We start from the raw sequence: 20,727 nt of genomic DNA, 5'->3' as shown, positions 1-20,727 counted from the left end.
TTGATATGCTGCTTCTACTCTCCCAACAATGGATGGAGGTCCTCAATGCCAGACATGAAATCAAAGCCATATCCCAATACATATCACATGCTTTTGACATGGTCTGGCACCCTGCCCTGCTCACCAAACTCTCTTCCTATGGTATTCAAGGCCATCTCCACTCATGGCTCGCAGACGTCCTCTCCTGTCACAGTCAACGTGTGGCCCTAAATGGAGTTCTTTCATCCCCTCTTCCCGTCCAGGCTGGAGTTTCTCTAGGTAGCGTTCTGGGCCCTGTTCTTTTTGTGGTTCTCATCAATGATCTCTCGACTCTGGAAAATCCTCTTTATCTGTTTGATGATGACTCCACTCTCTGCCGTACCATCTGTCATCCCTCAGACCGGCATGCAGCAGCTTCTTCGCTCACTGCAGATCTGGGTAAAATCACAAACTGGTCAAACACGTGGAACATGTCTTTCAATCCGGACAAATCTCACACTCTCACTATGTCTCTCTGAAAGGACCCTTTAGAACCCCCCCTCCCCCCCCCATCCACTTTCTCAACAATCCTCTGGAAGAAGTCCTTTCTTTCAAGCTTCTGGGTCTCACTATCTGCCATGACCTTTCCTGGGAAAGCCACATTTCAAACCTCGCCTCCAAAGCCAGTTGCCGACTGGGAATCCTCCGTCGTGCAAAGTCCTTCGTCGGCCCACCTGAGCTCCTGACCACCGACAAAGCTTTCGTCCGCAGCCCGATGGAGTACTGCTCCCCCCTCTGGGCTGGTGCTCCTGCCTCCCACCTTTCTCTGCATCACGCTGTGGAAACCAGGGCATTTCGGATCATTGGCATCTCCCGCAATGAGGCTGAGTCTTTGGGCCTTTCACTCCCTCATCACAGGCTGGTCTCTGGTCTTTCTGTCTTCTACCGTCTCCTCTCCAGCCTCGCACCCCCCCCGCCCCCCGCTCTCTCTGCGATTTGTCAGCACCACATTTCCGCAGGCGCTCAATGTCCTCCAACAACCCCCTTCTGGTAAAACCACCAAATCATGAATCGCTGCTCATCTTCACTCTTTTATTCCTCTTTTGCCCGCCTTTGGAATAATCTCCCACACTCTCTTCACTCCCATTCTTCCCTCCAGGCCTTCAAGACAGCTGTTCACCACCATCTCATATCATCCTCCATCCAAAACCTCAATCTTTTCTTCCCCCGTTAATCCCCCCCCCCAAACCCACCTCCTTCAGATTCCCTACTTTCCTTCCTGAAAGTCCCTGTAAATGTCCATCTTGTATACCCTGTGTTCCCCACCCCATCCCTCTCCCTTCCACAGATCTCATGTCTCTGTTCCCCACTGTTTTGTCCTTCCACTCCCTCCCATCTTGTCTCATGCCCCCCTTGCTGTACGTTGTGTGTTAGTTCTCATACGAGCCTCGACAAGGTATACAAAAAAAGAAAAACACGTGCTCAAAGGGTATGGGGTGCAGTGATGGTGGGCGGAGGAGCACGGGGAATGAAACAGATGCACGGGGTTTATGCTCGAACCCCATTTCAAATACACGAATACAGTTTCTTAAAATGAACACATTTAATGAACATAAACAAATATTTACAAAGGACAGTATTTCAAAAGGTAATGATAATAATAATAAAGTAAATAAATCCAACAGTCGAGGTCATTCTCACACAGACTCAAATACAGACAACGGGGAAACAAAATACAAAGAAAAACCCTTCCTTTCAACTATTCTTGTACTTAGCTTGGCCCAGAGCTGGTCTTTTGGGGACTTGAAATTGAGGCGTTTCCACCAGCACGTGCATACGCGTGCAAAATGGCACTTCTCTCGTCGCAGGACAAACATACGCCAGGCAATCCGCGAGCGGCACTCAACATTATGGCTCAGAGCCTCGGTGCAGCTGCTTACGAGATGCACGAGGCACGGGGTCCGTTTCTCACAACTTAACCAAGAGCCAATGGCCAGCGTTTTGCTTCACCATGCGAGCCAAATTGCCTCAACATGAATACAAGGGCCATGTCGTCCTCCTCGGCGTGCGCTCACCCTCCGCTCTCGCCTCTCCAAACCATGCGCCTCGTGCCTCCACTCTGATCACGGCTCTCCAAAATTGCGCAAGCCCCGAACTCCCGCCTCTGATTCTCTTCCGAATCAACTCTTCCTCTTGTGTTCCTCACACTGACCTTGTGCGTGCATTCTGCCGATCTCTTGTCTTATGTTGTAGGAAGCCCCCCACAATGCGTAACCAACCTTTCTCTCGATCACACCGATATCCTCCACCTCTACGGTGTGGCCTGCTCGCACAAAATCCAGGAAGGCAGGGCTTCTGCCTGCTTGTTCCTCCTCATGATTTTGGTTATACAGGCATAGAGAAAAGTCACAGAGGGGCGATTACATACTGGGGAAACTTGTATTTAAACCCTAGTTAATTAACATGACACCACCACCTCATGTGGTGACATGTAGCACTTAAGCTCACAGGTTCCCTACTTAGTTACATCAATATGCCTCCTACACATCCACGGACTAAGCAAAGCAACTCTACACAATGCTATATTCCCTGTTAAATTCTTACATCTACCCCCAAAACCATAACAATATATATATATATATATATATATATATATATATATATATATATATATATATATATATATATATATATATATATATTGTTACGGCCATGGGTACCGAGTGTATTATGAGGGAGTTTAATCCCCGTTTGTCCTCTGAAGAGTCGGACCTGGGGCCACCACTCACGATTAATTTTGTGGTGCGGTGGGTTGCTTTAGAACCACAAACAACAATCAGTTAACCACGAGTTTGTGTCCACCGTCTAATTTTGCCGTTTAACTAGAGGTCACATGGTTTCCTGAACAGGGAGCGTGCCCTCAGCAAAGCACCAATCTTATCTTAATTAGGGTGGCCGAGCGTTTAACCGCTGGTGCGTGCTGACTATTACCAGTCAATTAGTGTGGTAATTACCTCCCAGTCTCGGTTTGGACATTGCTGGATCATTGGAAGGAAGGGACAAACACAGACAGGTTGGAACGTCAACAAAGGAATTTATTAATAAGAAAATAAATATATAAAAATAACTTCATTTCCGTGTTGTAAACATAAATAAATTCCAAATCAATCAAAATAATCAGGCACTGATAGAAAAAGAGACAAAGAGCAGATGCTTATCACTATGCCTTACTTGACAATTAAACACGAGACAAGGGTACCCAGCAGATCATTTGTGGGGAAGAGAAATCCAGTCTCGCCTCACCAAATAGAAGTCGTCGTTTGTCAAATAAAACGTCCTGGAATGTGTGAGCATGCCTTGTCCATTGTCAGCACCCAGCCTTGCCGTGCACCCACTCGCAAACAGGCTCAAACACCAATCGACGTCACCCCTAAGAGTCAGGTACGCCAAGAGCAGGTCTCGAGCAGAACCAGCATCAACAGTCCGAGTGTCACCCAGCATCATGAGCCACCAGGAGCCACAACCAGCGGACAGCTGTTAAGAGCTGTGAGAAGCAAAGGCACTGTGAGAAACTGTAAGGCTGCAAGGCCATCACCAACTCTCGCCAGCTCAGCAACCTTCTGAATGGAAATCAACGAAGCAACCGTCTGACTGGGAATTGACGAAGCAACCGTCGCCAACTCACTGACGCCAACTGACTGACTGTCGCAAATCTCTCAAAGCCGTCGCCAACTGACTGACAAGAAACGGACCTCTCGTCCTCTTTTGCAGGGGGCCCGTCTGGGCGCAGCCTCCAGCAGACTCAAGCCAAATCCACCCCATCTTTCGCACATCGTTGCCCGTGACAACCCGCCCGTCCCACGATCATTCCTGGCCCACGACGCCATGCCAGTGGAGCTGGATGAACGGCAAGAAGCAGCCATTTGCCAGAATTACCGAGCGAAAACGTGAAGCGCTCATAAAACGTCAACAACAATTCCTCAATGTGAAAATGTGAAAAATTCGTCGTCAATTTCAAGGAGACAAAAACACAATTTGACATCAATGTGAAAAAGAGCCAGTTAGCATTCATAGAGCTGCTGAACCGGGTGTCAAACGTCGATGGAAAAAGGCGGGTGTCAACGTCGGTGAAAGAGGTGGGTGAGCCTCCATTGGGCTTACGGCTATCTCACGTGCATGAATGTGCCTGTCATAAAGAGAAAAAGGAGCTTTCCATAAGAGACGCAATCTATTCTATACCCTTCTCAATGCATCACATTTAGAATCCCACCAGACATGGGGATAGGTCTTCCCTGGACATGCATTTAGGGAAATAACTATCTGAGTACCTAGAGTCCTAGATGTTTGTATCCATCCGTCGAATCGGATTCTGAAATCCGTAGCAATATATATCTATATATATATATATATATATATATATATATATATATATATATATATATATATATATATTTTATATATATATATATATATATATATATATATATATATATATATATATATATATATATATATATATATATATATATATATATATATATATATATATATATATATATATATATATATATATATATATATATATATATATATTTTATATATATATATATATATATATTTTATATATATATATATATATATATTTATATATATATATATATATATTTTATATATATATATATATATTTTATATATATATATATATATTTTATATATATATATATATATTTTATATATATATATATATATTTTATATATATATATATATATATATATATATATATATATATATATATATATATATATATATATATATATATATATATATATATATATATATTTTATATATATATATATATTTTATATATATATATATATTTTATATATATATATATATTTTATATATATATATATATATATTTTATATATATATATATATATATATATATATATATATATATATACCTACATGGAAGTTCATTACAAACAAGAAAGAGCAATCAGAGATTGCAGACCCTCACCAGGAATTGTTTTGTGTGGCAAATAAATGAAAGGTCGTTGATTGCAAATGAAAGGTCTATGTTCTAGTTGCAAAGGTTAAAGTTCTGAAATGTTGCAAAAGTCAAATCGTCTGAAAATATTGAAAGGGGCATAAATGGTCTAAAGTGTCTTAAAATGATGATGGGGTATAAACGGTTTAATTTTAGCTCAACTGGAATGTAGTTTCCGGGGAGCTTATGGGATGGCACGTCGTCCGTCCATCAGTCCGTCCACAAATACTTGCATACCTCTTCTCTGAAACTACACATACGATTTCAATGAAACTTTACCATAACCTTCATCACCCATGATGTACCAAAGTTTGTTCATGGGATTAAATTAAAAATCTGGCTTTAAGGGGGTCTACGGGGGGTTGCCCCCCAAATTAAGTATTCGCTTTCTTCTCCGAAACTACACACACAATTTTAATGAAACTTGACCACAACCTTCAGCACCTGTGATGTAACAAGTTTGTTCATGACATTTAATAAATCGGGGTCTAAGTGGGTATAAGGGGTGGTTGCCCCCCAAAATATGTGTTTGCTTTCTTCTCTGAAAGTATACACACAATTTCGATGAAACATGACAACAACCTTCATCACCCGTGATGTACCAAAGTTTGTTCACGCTATTTAAAAACTCAGTGTCGAAGGGGATTTATGGGGGGTGTGTTGCCCCCCCCCCCAAAAATAGGTATTTGCAATAACATTGGTTCATTGGTACATTTTGCTGATTGTCCCATGTTGACTTCCTCCTCAGTATCATTATTCTACCAGGTTAGCACCCAGAGGTATTGCCCATATTCATGCAACCCCGCTTTCATCGGACACTTGACCCTGGCCCATGGCATTTATTATTCAATTGAATTCAGAATGGGATTAAAATAAGTTCAATTCAAATCAAATGGAAGACCAAATAGTGTCATTCCTCTGCATTAGAGTCATCAGAAGGAATCCGAGCAAAAATCAAAGATTAAGTCATCAAGAAGATCCTGGATAGGACTCTGGTTTCAACTGCTACTTCTCTGCCCTCAAACCCATCCAGGCACAGCCTACTGAGCCTTATTTTAAAAATAAATAAACAAGCATTCATAGACTGGTACTTACGAAATCGTCAACTTGACCTCTGACCTTGTCTAATAAAAGCTGTCTCTGGAGAAGGTAGCGACGCAAACCACAAGTTTCTACGATGATTCTGTACCAAACCTCTCATAAAACATCCGATTTTTACCAGAATTTCGACAACCGAGTGTTAAGCATACTTAACCATTACCAAAATTGAAGACAGGATTGAAATTGACTTTAAAACGAGCGCTTAATGCCGTGTGATACAATCCCCCTCATTAGCATAATCTTCAGTAAAGCCTCAGATACGACACCCAACATAAATCTCATAAAACATCCGATTTTTACCAGAATTTTGACAACTGAGTGTTAAGCATACTTAACCGTTACCAAAAGTGAAGACAGGATTGAAATTGACTTTAAAAAAATACCCCCGAGAGGGAGTGCCGGTCATCTCTGCCAGAGGTCGAAAGTAATTCTGTGCCAGACTGGAATAGGGGCAGTTCATAAAATACGTACGCTCTACTTCCGGGTTTCAAAACCACCCACCCCCCTCTGTATGCAGGCTAGTGACCACCCACCCACCCCCTCATACATCGCTAATCGCTTGCAAAGCCAGCAGTTCCTTATGAACCGATGTTTGTAAGTCATGACGATGCAGTTCTTAGCGGTGTAATTTACCTTTTTCTTTTAATATCACAGCATGTCATTTATGAAAATAAAAGTACAAATTGACTTTAAGACGATGTTAATGTCATAAGGGAAAGTAAGTGTGCATATAAACTTGTGTTCCATTGTTTTAGTTAAATCTGACAAAAGCTTCAAATGTAATATTTGTCTCGGAGAGTTCCGGTTCTTAATTTAATACTTTTTTATTTTTTTTTTGTATGTACTTTATGAACGGCCCATACGGGGAATCAGAGCGAAGTTTGAAGGGCTATAAAATCGGAATGAGAGCAAATTTCAAAAAAATGGCTCGTGTTGTTCTACATAATAGTCCATAGTATCTGAATCACTAATAACATTTGATTTCTTTTGATAAATGAGGGAGGAGATACGATTTGAAATCGACAATTTTCGCAACTTTGACAGCCTCGTGACGTTGACCTCGACCTTGGACGACCTTGAAAGTTATATCGTTGTGCATGTCTCATCGACCTCTATCCATTCCACTATTGGTTATTTGTCTCCACTCGGTTTGATTGTGGATGTACGGACGGACGGACTTCGAGACTTATTATTAGGTCATCTCTACTGAGATGATAGAGATGACCTAACGAGCGCGTAATGCCGTGTGTTACAATCCCCCTCATTAGCATAATTATCTTCAGTACATAATACCTCAGATACGATACCCGACATAAATCTCATAAAACATCCGATTTTTACCAGAATTTCGACAACCGAGTGTTAAGCATACTTAGCCATTACCAAAAGTGAAAACAGAATTGCGATCCGAGTTAAAACGAACTCGTAACGTCGACCGAAGCAAAAATCTCCATTTCTCCACGCAATTATTTTATATTATTTTATCAAAGTCACAAAACGGTAATGCAGTCATCCCCCGCTATATCGCAGGTTTTCCCTTGGAACCTAACTAATTTTTTTATGTGCATTCCCCCGGTATATCGCGATAATAATATATAAATTATAACGCGTGGCGCTCGACCAGTCACACAACGCACGAGACAAAATTTCGCTTGTGAACTTCGAATATTTTCTACGTTTTTTTTCTCCAAGCCCCACGATGCCGCCCAAATGCCCTGCACCTTCTAAGGCTTCTGGCAAGGAACCGAAGAGCCAGAGGAAGGTCCTGACACTCCAGGAGAAGGTTGAGGTGCTCGATATGCTTCGGGAAGGAAAAAGGTTTGCCGCCGTTGGACGAACACTGCTCGTACCCAGCACCTCAAAACCGACCAGACCAGACGAGTCAATCTCCAGCACCTCAAACCCAATCACTGCCAAACCGACCAGACCAGACGAGTCGATCTCGGGCACCTCAAACCCGATCACTCCCAAACCGACCAGACCAGACGAGTCAATCTCCGGCACCTCGAACCCGATCACTGCCAAACCGACCAGACCAGACGAGTCGATTTTTTTTTTTTTTTTGGGGGGGGGGTGTCCATTCATCGCGGATTCTCACTTAGCGTGGGGAGATTTGGAACATAACTCGCGCGACAAACGGGGGATTCCTGTATTCGGCCATCCACCAACAATCTTTACATAATCCGACGGCTTAGCGAGTCAGGCATGCGACGATAACCTTTATTGGGATAAAAAAATGACTTTTAAACACCATCTTTGTTGAAAACACCATCAGCGTGCACACGCAAAACCTTTACGTGACTCAACGACGCGTCTGCTCGAGCGCGCTGCACCACATGACGAGCCGTGACGCGGCGAGTGAAATGTTTTTTTTATACAATCTTAAAACTTCTCCAAAACATCCAATTTTTACCAGAATTTCGACAACTGAGTGTTAAGCGCCTTAAGCGATCGCAAAAACCGAAGACAAAATTAAAATCGAAGTTAAAACTAACTCGGAACGTCGACCGAAGCAAAAATACTCCATTTCTCCACATGAATTTACGGAATTATGTTTGACCTCACTGTGACCTTGACCTTTGACCGATTTTTGACCAAAATCTAAGCAGCGCTAGCCATCTCTCTCCTGAATCACGTGGTGTTATTTGACATTGGTAGCTTCTTCCGTTCTCAAGTTATCGTGCCTACAAACAAACACAAACGCACACACACACACACACACACACACACACACACACACACACACACACACACACACACACACACACACACACACAAACAGAGGATGGAAGTCATCAATATACTTACGAAATCTTTAGATTTCATAAGTAAGAAAAAAAGAACCCAGATCCATTCCATTTGGGACCACACTCTTGTTTCGAGTGTTGGTGCTGCGAAAGCGGTCTCCTGGGCTATTGGGCACAATCCTGGACGGGCCACCGCTCCGACGCAGGATACTCGAATGGCTCAATCATCCCAGCAAGCTGGTACTCCTTTTGCTAACCTCGGAAGGGTGACAGACTGAGTCAACCCCAGCTGGTGTTAATTCAACAGCCGAGCGGGATTTGAACTCGGGACCCTTGGATCACAAGCCCGCCACCCTAACCATTAAGCCAACACCAGGCAGAACCCAGATCAAAAAAAAAAATAATTCTTGCTGTCAGACCATGCATCCGATCAGGTTGAAATTTAAAACCTACATTCCACATCACTCGTGGTCATATTTGTGAAGTTTTGCATTGATCAATGAAGCGGTTCAAGAGAAAAGATATATATATATATATATATATATATATATATATATATATATATATATATATATATATATATATATATATATATATATATATATATATATATTTTTTTTTTTTTTTTTTAATGATTTTCACTCAATCCAATATGACTTCTAGACCATGGGAACGCTGTGTTCCTCATGGATAGGTTGTCATAAGTGTGAGGTTTCACCTTCATCTGGTCAGCCATTTCAGGGAAGATTTTTTAAGGTTTTATTTTTTTTTTCAAATAATTTGGCTGCCAAATCACGTGATACAGTAATATGGAACAATTATTGACATCATCAATTTTTTTTCTTTGGACCTATTTATCCCTAGACAACCCTCAAAAGTGTGTGTGTGTGTGTGTGTGTGTGTGTGTGTGTGTGTGTGTGTGTGTGTGTGTGTGTGTGTGTGTGTGTGTGTGTGTGTTCATAAAGAATAACATTCTCTCTGCTAACTACCCTATCCCTCACCCCTCTCTCTTTGTTCCATACCAGCTCTACCCCCTCCCAATACAGTATAGCACCCTCCTCATACACCTCTCTCACTCTTCACTCTCAAAGGCATCTTGAAATGGAATGAAAAATTCAAAGACATCATTTGCAAAAGAGACCAAAGTGTCTTTTCTTGGGACAACCATTATTCAAAGAAAGATGTTGGGATGGTTTCACCTGATCATTTCTTGTGACCATCCCTAAATCCTTTTGCATTTTCTTTAAATGTTATTACTAGTTGTCATCTATGTATTACTAAAACTCTCATCTTGTATGTATGTATGTATTGTATGTATGTATGTTCCCGAAATACAGCCAAAACGGTACACGATAGCGCAAAAATTTTCGGCCCACCATACTCAGCATTCTCCTGCGGTGTGCAGTATTGACTTTCGTTAAAATCGGACAACGAAAAAATTATTAAAAAATCAATTCCCGATTCAGTCAAGTACTCTTCGGGATTATTTGATTAATGCAAACAACCTCAGTGCTATAGTTTGCTGGAGCTATCTTTTATTTTTTTTCTTGAAATGATTTCTTTTAAAATGTCAAACATTTAGTGTTGACAAAGAACGATTTCTTTTAAAGCATAAAATAAACATTGCCATTTTGATGTAATACTTCGGTGTTCATTCATAAATAAAATTGTGTTTAGAAGATTACGCACAATAATTTATTCGACCTTCTTTTCTCAGGTTTTTTTTCACATTGACACGCAGTATCAAGTTTCGTTCAAATCGGGCAACGAAAAATTATTAAAAAATCAATTCCTGATTCAGTCAAGTACTCTTCGGGATTATTTGATTAATGCAAACAACCTCAGTGATATAGTTTGCTGGAGCTATCTTTTTTTTTTTCTTGAAATGATTTTTTTTCATCAACCGCTGTCACAACGGGAACTCATCGGGTTCACGGGTCGTCTAGTATCGCTTAAAAGTATATTTTAGAGAAAGCAGAGGGGGTATTTATTTATCTATGTAATATTTTTCAAGTTAAAAAAAAAATTTAATTCCTGTTTATTTTCAAATACTGTGCTGTATTTTTTTTAAACTAATTATTAGGATACCCAGTCTAATGGACTGGGTATCCTCTTGTTTTTCTTCTGTTTATTTTTTATTTTTATTTTTCCGCCGGCAATTTATGGGTTTTTCGCTTTAAAAATCATTTTCTCAGGAACGGTAAGTCCGATCGACACAATTTTCACCATCGTATGTATCTTTTTTGATAGCAAACTTAATTGATAATTGTGACATCATAGGCCAAGTGGTATGAGCACCATCTTGAAAAAAACGATAAACTTTGGACCTCTGTATCTCTGAAACTGTGCAATGGAAAAAAATGGCTTCATACATTTTAATGAACTCCCCATGGGGAACACTGGTGATTTTTGTTGATGCCATCAGTGAAGCGGTATCCCGGTGAAAATTCAGCAAGTAGAACGCTGCATAGGAAAAATCTGAAATTTCTTTAGCGTCATCTGCACAAGAATTCACCGTAGAAAAAATTATGATGTCATCGGTGACTTGGTTCGGCAGCCATCTTCTTTAAAAAAAAATTTTTTTAAACATCTTCTCCAGAACGGCTGAAGAGATTGATGCGAAACTTTACATGCACATTCCCACGACATCCTTTTACAAGTTTGTTAATTTCTTATTGATGTCACATGCTTTGGTGGCCATATTGAATTTACCCGAAAACCTTCAAACATCATCTTCTCCAGAACGGCTGGTGAGATCAAGGGGAAACTTCACAAGTGTATTCTGCACGCGCAGGGGATATAAGTTTGTTCATGAATAATTGATAGGTCACATGGTTTGGCAACCATGTTGGATTTAAGAAAAATATTAAATAATGTTTTCTTTGGAACTGCTTAATCTATCGAAGCGAAAATTTGCAACTATCATCTACCGTCATGTCTGCACACATGGTAAAAATTATGATGTCACAAGTCACATGGTTTGGCGGCCATCTTGGATAGAAAAACCCACCTTATCCGATTACGACGAAACTTCACACACGTGTTCCACTACACCATTGGAGGCAAAATTTACATTTATGATGTAATAGATCACATGGTTCGTCAGTCATCTTGGATTGAAAATTAATAAATTTTTAAAACCTTCTCCAGAACGGCTGGACAGATTGAGGAAAAACTTCACACACACTTTCCCCAAGACATCCTTTCACAAGTTTGTTAATTTCTAAATGATAGGTCACATGCTTGACAGATCAAGGGGAAACTTCACAAAAGTTTGCTCAAGGGTAGTGAATATAAGGTTGTTAATGAATAATTGATAGGTAACATGGTTTGGCAGCCATATTGGATTCAATAAAAATATTAAATAATGTTTTCTCTGGAACCACTTATCCTCTCGAAGTGAAACTTGGCAACTTTCATATACCACCATGTCTGCATATATGGTAAAAATTATGATGTCACAAGTCACATGGTTTGGCCTCCATCTTGGATCTAAAAAAACGCACCTTGGCCGATCAACACGAAACTTAACAAGCATGATCCACTACCCCATTCGAGGGAGAATTTTAAGTTATGATTTAATAGGTTACATGGTACGGCAGCCATATTGGATTGAAAATTAATAACTTTAAAAGTCTTCTTATCTGAAACAGCTGAACAGATCGAGGCAAAACTGTACATGTATGACCGCCTCTCAATGACGAACAAAAAGTTCTCCCCTCCTTTTGATGTATGACACATCTTTTGGCAGCCATATTGGATTGAAGGAAAAATATTAATTAATGTTTACTCTGGAACCGCTGCATCAATAAATGTGAAACTTCAGAGTTATGATTGTGCAGTCATGTGGAATGAAGGGTTTACATTTCAATTTGATCGGCCCCATGGTTTGGCAGCCATGTTGGATTGAAGGGAAAATATTAAGTAGTATTAACTCTGGAAACACAGCATCAATAAATGCGAAACTTCAAAATTATAATCGAGCCGACATGTGGAACAAAGGTTTAAAATTTCAACCCGATCGGCCACACGGTTTGGCAGCCAGAAATATTTAATTATTTGAATCTGAAAACTTTTACATTTTTTTTTGTCAGAAGGCTCAATTGGCTGCACCTGCATGTATTTGATGGTACAGGAATAGCAATTCAATTGATACCAATGATGGCTCCAGGAAAAATGGTCAACTGTGTGCAAAATAAATAGATGGAACGTGGCCTGTTCCTCCGTCCATAACTTGTGAATCCCGCGTCGTCGAGAAATGTGTGGGGCCTCATTCGGCGGTAGTTGTATCAAAGGCAGACGTCTGGGTACCCGGTCATCACTGCCAGCAGTTATAAAGTGGCAGTTCTAGTTATTATTTTTTATTTTTCAATTGCTTCATTTTTTTATTTTTCAGTTTATTAAATTATTTTATTTGTTACTTTTCTATTTAAAAAATTTATTTAATTTTTTCTATTTACTTTTTTCACATTTGCACCAGAACTCTCATTTTCACACTACTTTGGCTCACTGGCAGAGTAGCCTGATGGGGGAGGGGGGAGGTTTCCAACTCCTATTCTAACAATTTGGGACAATCGATCCACACCCAATCCAATTACCTTCCTCCAGTTATCCCAGTGTCCTGCAGCATCCAAATGGTATGGAGGGGGAGCATGCCTACTCTAACCTAGCATTTCTCAAAAACATATTTCTTATTTTTACTTTACCTCCCTTTTACAGTGGTTCTATGTAACCAATTTACCCTTCGGCTCCACATGTTGATGCTCTACCAAGTTCAAGCCCAGCCTTCAAATTTACACTCTGTGCCTTTGCACAACACTGGGGGCTGGGCAGTGTGACCCCCTCTGCAGGCTACCCACTGACTCAAAATGCGGCATCTCGTGCCAGTGGGCATCACCCCTCCCCCCCCCACCCCCATGACTTACCCTGCTTAATGCCAAATCATGGTGAGGGGCCTTTTCTGGCCTCCCCTACTCGTGCCCTCACTGACACAGCACGCTAGTCCTTCCCTCCGGGTACTCGTTCCACTCCATACTTCCCCTGTCCCCCTGGGCTCTCTGGTCTACTCTAGTTGAGCCTGGTGCTCAACGAAGCGTAGGGATACCCTTCCTCAAAACCTACTCCCAATGAGCCACACTTCCAGCTCGCAAATGAACTCTGTACCCTTTAAATGAACTCTTCTTCTACCAGCACCAACACAGACGTAGTACCAATTTTTGATGTGAAAGGTGAGCACATCCCAATTTTTGATCAACAAAGAGTACATTTTGTTTTGGTTTTTTTGAGTACAACATTTTTATATGTTGCATGCTTCACAGAAACAGTGATTTATTGATGCTATTCGAATTGTCTTTGCAGAGAATCAATTGAAAATGGTTTCATCTTCCAAGTCAGGTTCCCAGTTGGTTGACAGTGAAGTTTCTTTCAATCATAACATGACACTGACTTCTTATCAGGAAGTCAACGAATCTCACAGTGTACTGACCAAGAGCAACAACTGTATTACGACAATCAAGAAAATTGAAAGGAATGAGAAGCCACACAAGTGTACTGTTTGCAACAAAACGTTTCTCTCATTAAGATCTTTAAAGAGATGCCATACAAGTGTACTATATGTAGCAAGGAATTTTCTTGGTTATCATCTTTGAATTGTCATCTTATAAAACACACAGGAGAAAAGCCTTATAAGTGTCCTGTGTGCAGCAAGGATTTTGCTTCATCATCATCTTTACAAATACATGAAAGGATGCACACAGGAGAGCCATATAAATGTCCTGTGTGTAGCAAGGATTTTGCTTCTTCATCATCTTTACAAATACATGAAAGAATACACACAGGAGAGAAGACTTTCAAGTGTTCTCTTTGTAGCAAGGCATATGGTTCTTCATCATCTTTATATCGGCATAAAAAAATACACACAGGAGAGAAGCCATTTAAGTGTCCTGTATGCACTAAGGCATTTGTGAATCAGTCAAAGCTGAAGCGGCATGAAGGAATGCACACACAAGAGAAGCCTTACAAGTGTTCTGTATGTAAAAAGGCCTTCGCTGATCTCTCAAATTTGACGATCCATCAAAGAATACACACAGGTGAAAAGCCATTTCACTGTTCTCTTTGCAGCAAGGCGTTTACTTCTTCATTGTATTTGTATCAACATAAAAGAAGACACACACGAGAGAAGCCATTCAAGTGTTCTGTTTGCAACAAGGATTTTACAAATATCACGCCATTGAAAATACATCAAAGAATACACACAGGAGAGAAACCATACAAGTGTTCACAATGTGGGAAGGCATTTAATCAGTCATCAACTTTACATCAACATCACAGAATTCACACGGGAGAGAAACCTTACCATTGCCCTGTATGCAGGAAGGCATTTGCATATTCTTCATCTCTGTATGTTCATAAAAGAATACACACAGGAGAGAAGTTCACGTGTTCTGTTTGCAATAAGGATTTTACCCACGTCACACCATTAAAAATACACCAAAGAATACACACAGGAGAGAAACCCTACAAGTGTTCACTTTGTGGGAAGGCATTTAATCAGTCAGCAACTTTACGTCAACATCACAGAATCCACACAGGAGAGAAACCTTTTAAGTGCTCTATGTGCAACAAGAACTTTACTTCTTCATCATATTTATGCGTACATAAAAAAATACACACAGGAGAGAGACCGTACAAGTGTTCACAATGTGGCAAATCGTTTACTCAGTCAGCAAGTTTACGTCAACATCACAGAATCCACACGGGAGAAAAACCTTTTCAGTGTTCTGTGTGCAACAAGAACTTTACTTTTTCATCATATTTATATATACATAAAAATATACATACCGGAGAGAGGCCGTACAAGTGCTCGGAATGCCTCAAGGCATTTATTGATCTCTCCAAGTTGAAGCGGCATCAAAGAATACACACTGGAGAGAAGCCCTACACATGTTCTCACTGCAACAAGGCATTTACTTGTTCATCAAATTTATCTCGCCACCAAAAAGTACATCGAGGAGAGAACTTCACATTGACATCAGCTTTACATCGACATGGAGAGGAGAAGCGCCACAAGTGCTCTGTGTGCTGTAAGGCATTTAAATCTTCATCGCATTTAACGGAGCATATAAGAATACATACCGGGGAGAAACCCTACAAGTGTTCTGTTTGCAACAAGGCATTTACTTGTTCATCAACTTTACGTCGACATCATAAAATACATACGGGGGATAAGCCCTATAAGTGTTCTATATGCTTCAAGACCTTCACACGTTCATCATCTTTATTTAAACATCATAAAAACTCATGTCAGAACAGCTGTACATACAAAGGCACAACACCGTATGCAGAGTAATCCACGGGCACATCTACAAAAACCTCAGTATCCCTGTCTTCGAAAAATTATGGAAGCACGAACCAAAAGACGCGTGGCAATCAAGGACATAGTGCTCACATATTCCTGCCATCAAGCAGGAACATTAAAAAAAAAAACAAAGCATTCCGATATCGTACTCTGATACAAAAAAGAAAAGATGGCATTGCTCACTGAGGTATCAGTGGGCCCTACCTCGTGACTTTGGTCTGAATAACATGGAAATCGGAAAAATGACAGTCGAGGGGTCTGAAAATTTTAGTCAAGAGAAGCTGAAAAGCGCTACTGACAAAATGAACTACATTGAGAGATGCCCAGGGTTCTGTGACGATGGTGAAAAGAACCGTCGGAACCAAAATATATGAGAACAAACCTTCATAAAGTGATCGTTTTCTGCAATGGAATTTAATGCTACAAGGAGTCTGTTTCACCATTTGAAACCCACAAATGGAGATGGCAACCAACGTGAGAAGCCCTTCGTCAACTGAAACACCCAAATTGAGATTACAACCAAATTGAGAAGTGTAATCTGAATCAAGTCATCCAAGTTCCACGTAAATGGAATCTGTCCAGAATGCAGTGATATGAGGAAACCATCAGAATGTGGTCCTCAACGTGATTCCAAAAATGAAAGGACTCTGTCTCACCTCCTGACACTCACCGAAGGATGTTCCAACCAATGTGGAGGAGGAGATTGGGACCATACTCTGTGCAGAGTGTTGGTGCTACTTAAGCAGTCTCCTTGGCTATTGGGCACAATCCTGGATGAGTCGCCACTCGGACACAGTATACCAGCATGCTGGCACTCATTATGCCGACCTCGGAAGGATGACAGGCAGAGTTAACCCCCACCTGGTATTAATTAAACAGCTGAGCGGGATTTGAACTCAGGACCCGAGGATCCCAAGCCCACCACTCCAACCATAAAGCCAACACCAGGCATATAGCACAATGTATCCATCCATCTATTGGGACCATACTCTGTGCAGCGTGTTGGTGCTGCCTAAGCAGTCTCCTTGGCTATTGGGCACAATCCTGGACGGGTTGCCACTCCGCCACAGTATACCAGCAAGCAGGCACTCATTTTGCCGACCTCAGAAGGATGACAGGCAGTGTCAACCCCACTTGGTATTAATTCAACAGCCAAGTGGGATTTGAACTCAGGATCCTCGGATTCAAAGCCCACCACAAATTGTCAACATTTTGTTCGCTCCATACAGCCTCTTTTTAAGGATCACACTTTTTAATCTCTCATGGCTTTATTTCAACTCAAATTCAATATCTGATTTCATTTTCCTTGGTCGCTCAGATGGTTTAAAACTTAGTTTCAAAAAAATGAGAAGAAAATTAGCGTTTTTAGACAAAAATGCATTTTAAGTGAAATTAAGGCCTGTAATATATAGTCCATTCAGACTCCCAAATGGCTTTATCTTGACTCTAATTCACCGTCTGATTTCATTTTTTTGGTAGTCACTGAGATGGTTTAAGTTTCAGTAAAACGTGAGAACATTGGACAAATTCCTGCAAGGAAATTGGTTATAACAGCCGTTTTGAATGTATCTGGTCGGACAAAATGCAGGAGGGGGAGAACTGAGGAAGAAGAGGAGGGGTGAGGAGAGAGGGAAGTAGTGTAGTAGATAGTAGAAAAATCGTGCAAATTATGATACAAACATCAAATTTGGAATTTCTGTTCTGCAGGGCCTTCCGATCAAATCTGCCCAATTGGCCATTTGAAAATCCAAATTTTGAAAAAAAAACTTTTGAAAAAAAATATTTGAAGTCACAGCTGGCTGAAATTCTTGAAGCGCAAGTGAACATCCCCGACAGAGAACCAAGGGGAGATGCAGTCATCATTGATGGCTCAGCACTTATCAATGCCCTCCCTCCATGCACTTCAAAGATATTTGATGACTATGCTAAAGACATCATCCAAAAGGTGGAATCCTATGGTGCCAGGTACGAGAGGGTGGACGTAGTGTTTGATGTGTTCAATAAGTCAAGTCTGAAGTCCGAGGCAAGGTCGAAAAGGTGGCAAGGAATCAGAAGAAGTGACAGCAACCAGTAAGACCCCAAGTAACTGCAGAAGCTTTCTTTGAGATGATAGCAACAAGACTGAGCTGTTTCACTTCCTTGTGGAAAAGATGTGTGAAGCACAGACAACAAGCACAGTCATTGTCACAAAAGGAGAAGATGCCATTAGCAACACAAGGAAGTCACTGGATGCTGTGTCTCCATGTTGTCATGAAGAAGCTGACACTTGAATATTTGTACACGTCAGGGATGCAACGACGGATGGTAGCAAGTCCATTATCATTAAGGCTAATGACATGGAGGTACTAGTCATAGCAATATCTGTACTGCCATCCTTACAGGAACTAGGTCTTGAGAACATGTGGATTGCCTTTGGCCAAGGAGCCAAGGCGTGATGGATTCCAGTCCATGAGGTAGTTTCTGCAATAGGGCCTGAGAAAGCTCGAGGGATCCCATACTTCCATGCGTTCACTGGATGTGACGTCGTGTCTGCCTTCCGCGGTAAAGGGAAGAAAACTGCATGGCAGACTTGGAACGTCTTTGATGATGTTTCTGAAACATTCACCAATCTCAGCCAGCATCCAACATTGATTCGTGATGTTGACTTTTTTGAAGTTTTTTTTTTTTTTTTTTCCAAAATTTGGATTTTCAAATGGCCAATCAGGCAGATTTAATTATAATCCCCTGGAGAACAAATGTGCCAAACTTGATGCTTGTATCATCATTTGCACGATTCCTCTCAAAAATTGCTGTTATCTGCCCCACTAAAGGTAGGGTTCCCTGCTTGGGAATTAGTTATTTATTATTACTTATCCTGTAATTTATTATTACTTGATAAAACTAGAGCGACTGAAAACTGAAGTTAGGAATCGAACTGTAGTCCAATTATATTTTTTTCATGTTCCCAGGGTATATATAAAGAGTTTATTTTAGGAGTGTAATAACTCTTTTCCAACTATATAATTAAACAGTACTTCAAAAAACTTTTTACAAAATTAATTGAATATGTGGACTAACGATGGAATCCAATATTAGTCGTTTTGAATGTATCTGGTCTGATGTGACGCGGGGAGGGGTAAGGAAGAGGAAAGGAGGGAGGGGAAGTAGAAGAGGAAGGGTATGGTTCCGTGATGGGGAAAATTGAAGTTAGAGATCGGGTTTTTAATTTACTTGGGGTAAAAAAAGAGTTTATTCAAGGCAATTTATCTTTTTTTTTTTTTTTTTTCCAACTATAATTAAACAATACTTCAAAAAACTTTGTATGTAATTAAATATGTGGACTAACGATGGAATCCAATATTTATTAATAACGTTTGGTTTTGAGGAATTTTTAATTTGTGAAGTGGTGTATTTAATACTTTCAAGTTTAAAAATGAATGACAGAAGTAAGTCTGTCAAAGCAGGTTCTCCCCGATCTCAAGTCAAGTCAATTAAGGCAGAAGTAAGTCATTCCACCCCCTACCTCCCTCCTCTCTCCCCCTCTCCCCTGTGCAGTGTTCCTTATGAGGGGGAGGGGGAGAGAGTGGAAGGAGGATGGGGAGGGAGAGAGGCTGGGGAAGAATTGAGATGTTGAAGTCACATTTTACATTGCATGGCATTTCACATGATAAAGTGTATTTCACATGTGCATGGACATGTATTCACATATTATGTGAAGGAAATAAAGTGTCTAGATTTCATCATTTCTGCATCTGATGAATTGTCAGGACCAATTTTATAAAACTCTCCGTTCAGCATCCAAGTCGAGATGTCAAAAATGTCTTTACCCGTGGATTGATGCGAAACCAGAAGAAGATTGTGGCGTCCTAATGTGTGTCCTCCTTCTTCATCCATCACGAACATAAAACAAAATAAAAATGTCAAAAGCTGTCGTGATGGTAATCCAGAAGAGGATTGTGGTGTCATATTGTGGCATCGTAATGTAGTGTCATTCCTGCCTTGTTTGGTTTTGTTGAGATTTAATCCCTCTATATTTTCACTTTTTTTTTAAATTTTTTTTTTTATTCTTGTTTCTGCAATTGTTTTTTGTCATAAAATATTAAATGCATTATGTATTTTGGTATTGATTAAATCCATGTATGTTAAATTATTTTAATTCTTGTTTTAGTTGATTTGGGGGATGATTTGGATATGTATTGCTTTTGGAATGGTACTGTCCATCTTCCTCCCCTCCTACGATCCTGGCCTGGTTTGGTTGAGTCGACATTTACGTTCGATTTCTTTTCCTAATAAAACGATTAATGTTTTATTTATTTTTAAATTTTGGGTTGTGTGCACGAGCCCAGAGACAAAGTAACTTCCTCGCGTTGGAATCACCATCATGGTTTCAGCAGGTGTTGAGGAAGGTTTTGTTACAGTTTTACATTGTGTTGAGAGGGGAAGAAGCAGAAGTACAAATAGTGGGGCAACTTAGCTAAATATAGCATAACAATTGTGCATTTTGTGAGGAAAGCACCAAATTTGGCACACTAGT

General features: G+C 40.4%; 1 protein-coding gene across 2 annotated transcripts in view; it reads left to right on the top strand.

Moving 5' to 3' along the window:
• LOC147009133 (uncharacterized) overlaps positions 1 to 19,936 on the top strand; it is a 41,367-nt gene extending 21,431 nt beyond the window's left edge. The window contains exon 5 of one of the 2 annotated variants that reach the window (XM_085862759.1): positions 14,216 to 19,936. In XM_085862759.1, coding sequence (XP_085718885.1) covers positions 14,451 to 16,205 — 1,755 coding nt within the window. In that variant the 5' untranslated portion in view covers positions 14,216 to 14,450 and the 3' untranslated portion in view covers positions 16,206 to 19,936. The remainder of the gene's footprint in view (positions 1 to 14,215) is intronic. The other variant, XM_085862760.1, reaches the window with a different exon arrangement.
• Positions 19,937 to 20,727: the final 791 nt, after the last annotated feature.

The sequence above is a fragment of the Eptatretus burgeri genome, chromosome 17 (genome assembly GCF_056783735.1).
Source record: "Eptatretus burgeri isolate ZD-2024b chromosome 17, Ebu_testis_v1, whole genome shotgun sequence".
NCBI lineage: Eukaryota > Metazoa > Chordata > Myxini > Myxiniformes > Myxinidae > Eptatretus > Eptatretus burgeri.
Note: the sequence above shows the minus strand (reverse complement) of the source record. Positions and strands in the feature narration are given on the sequence as shown.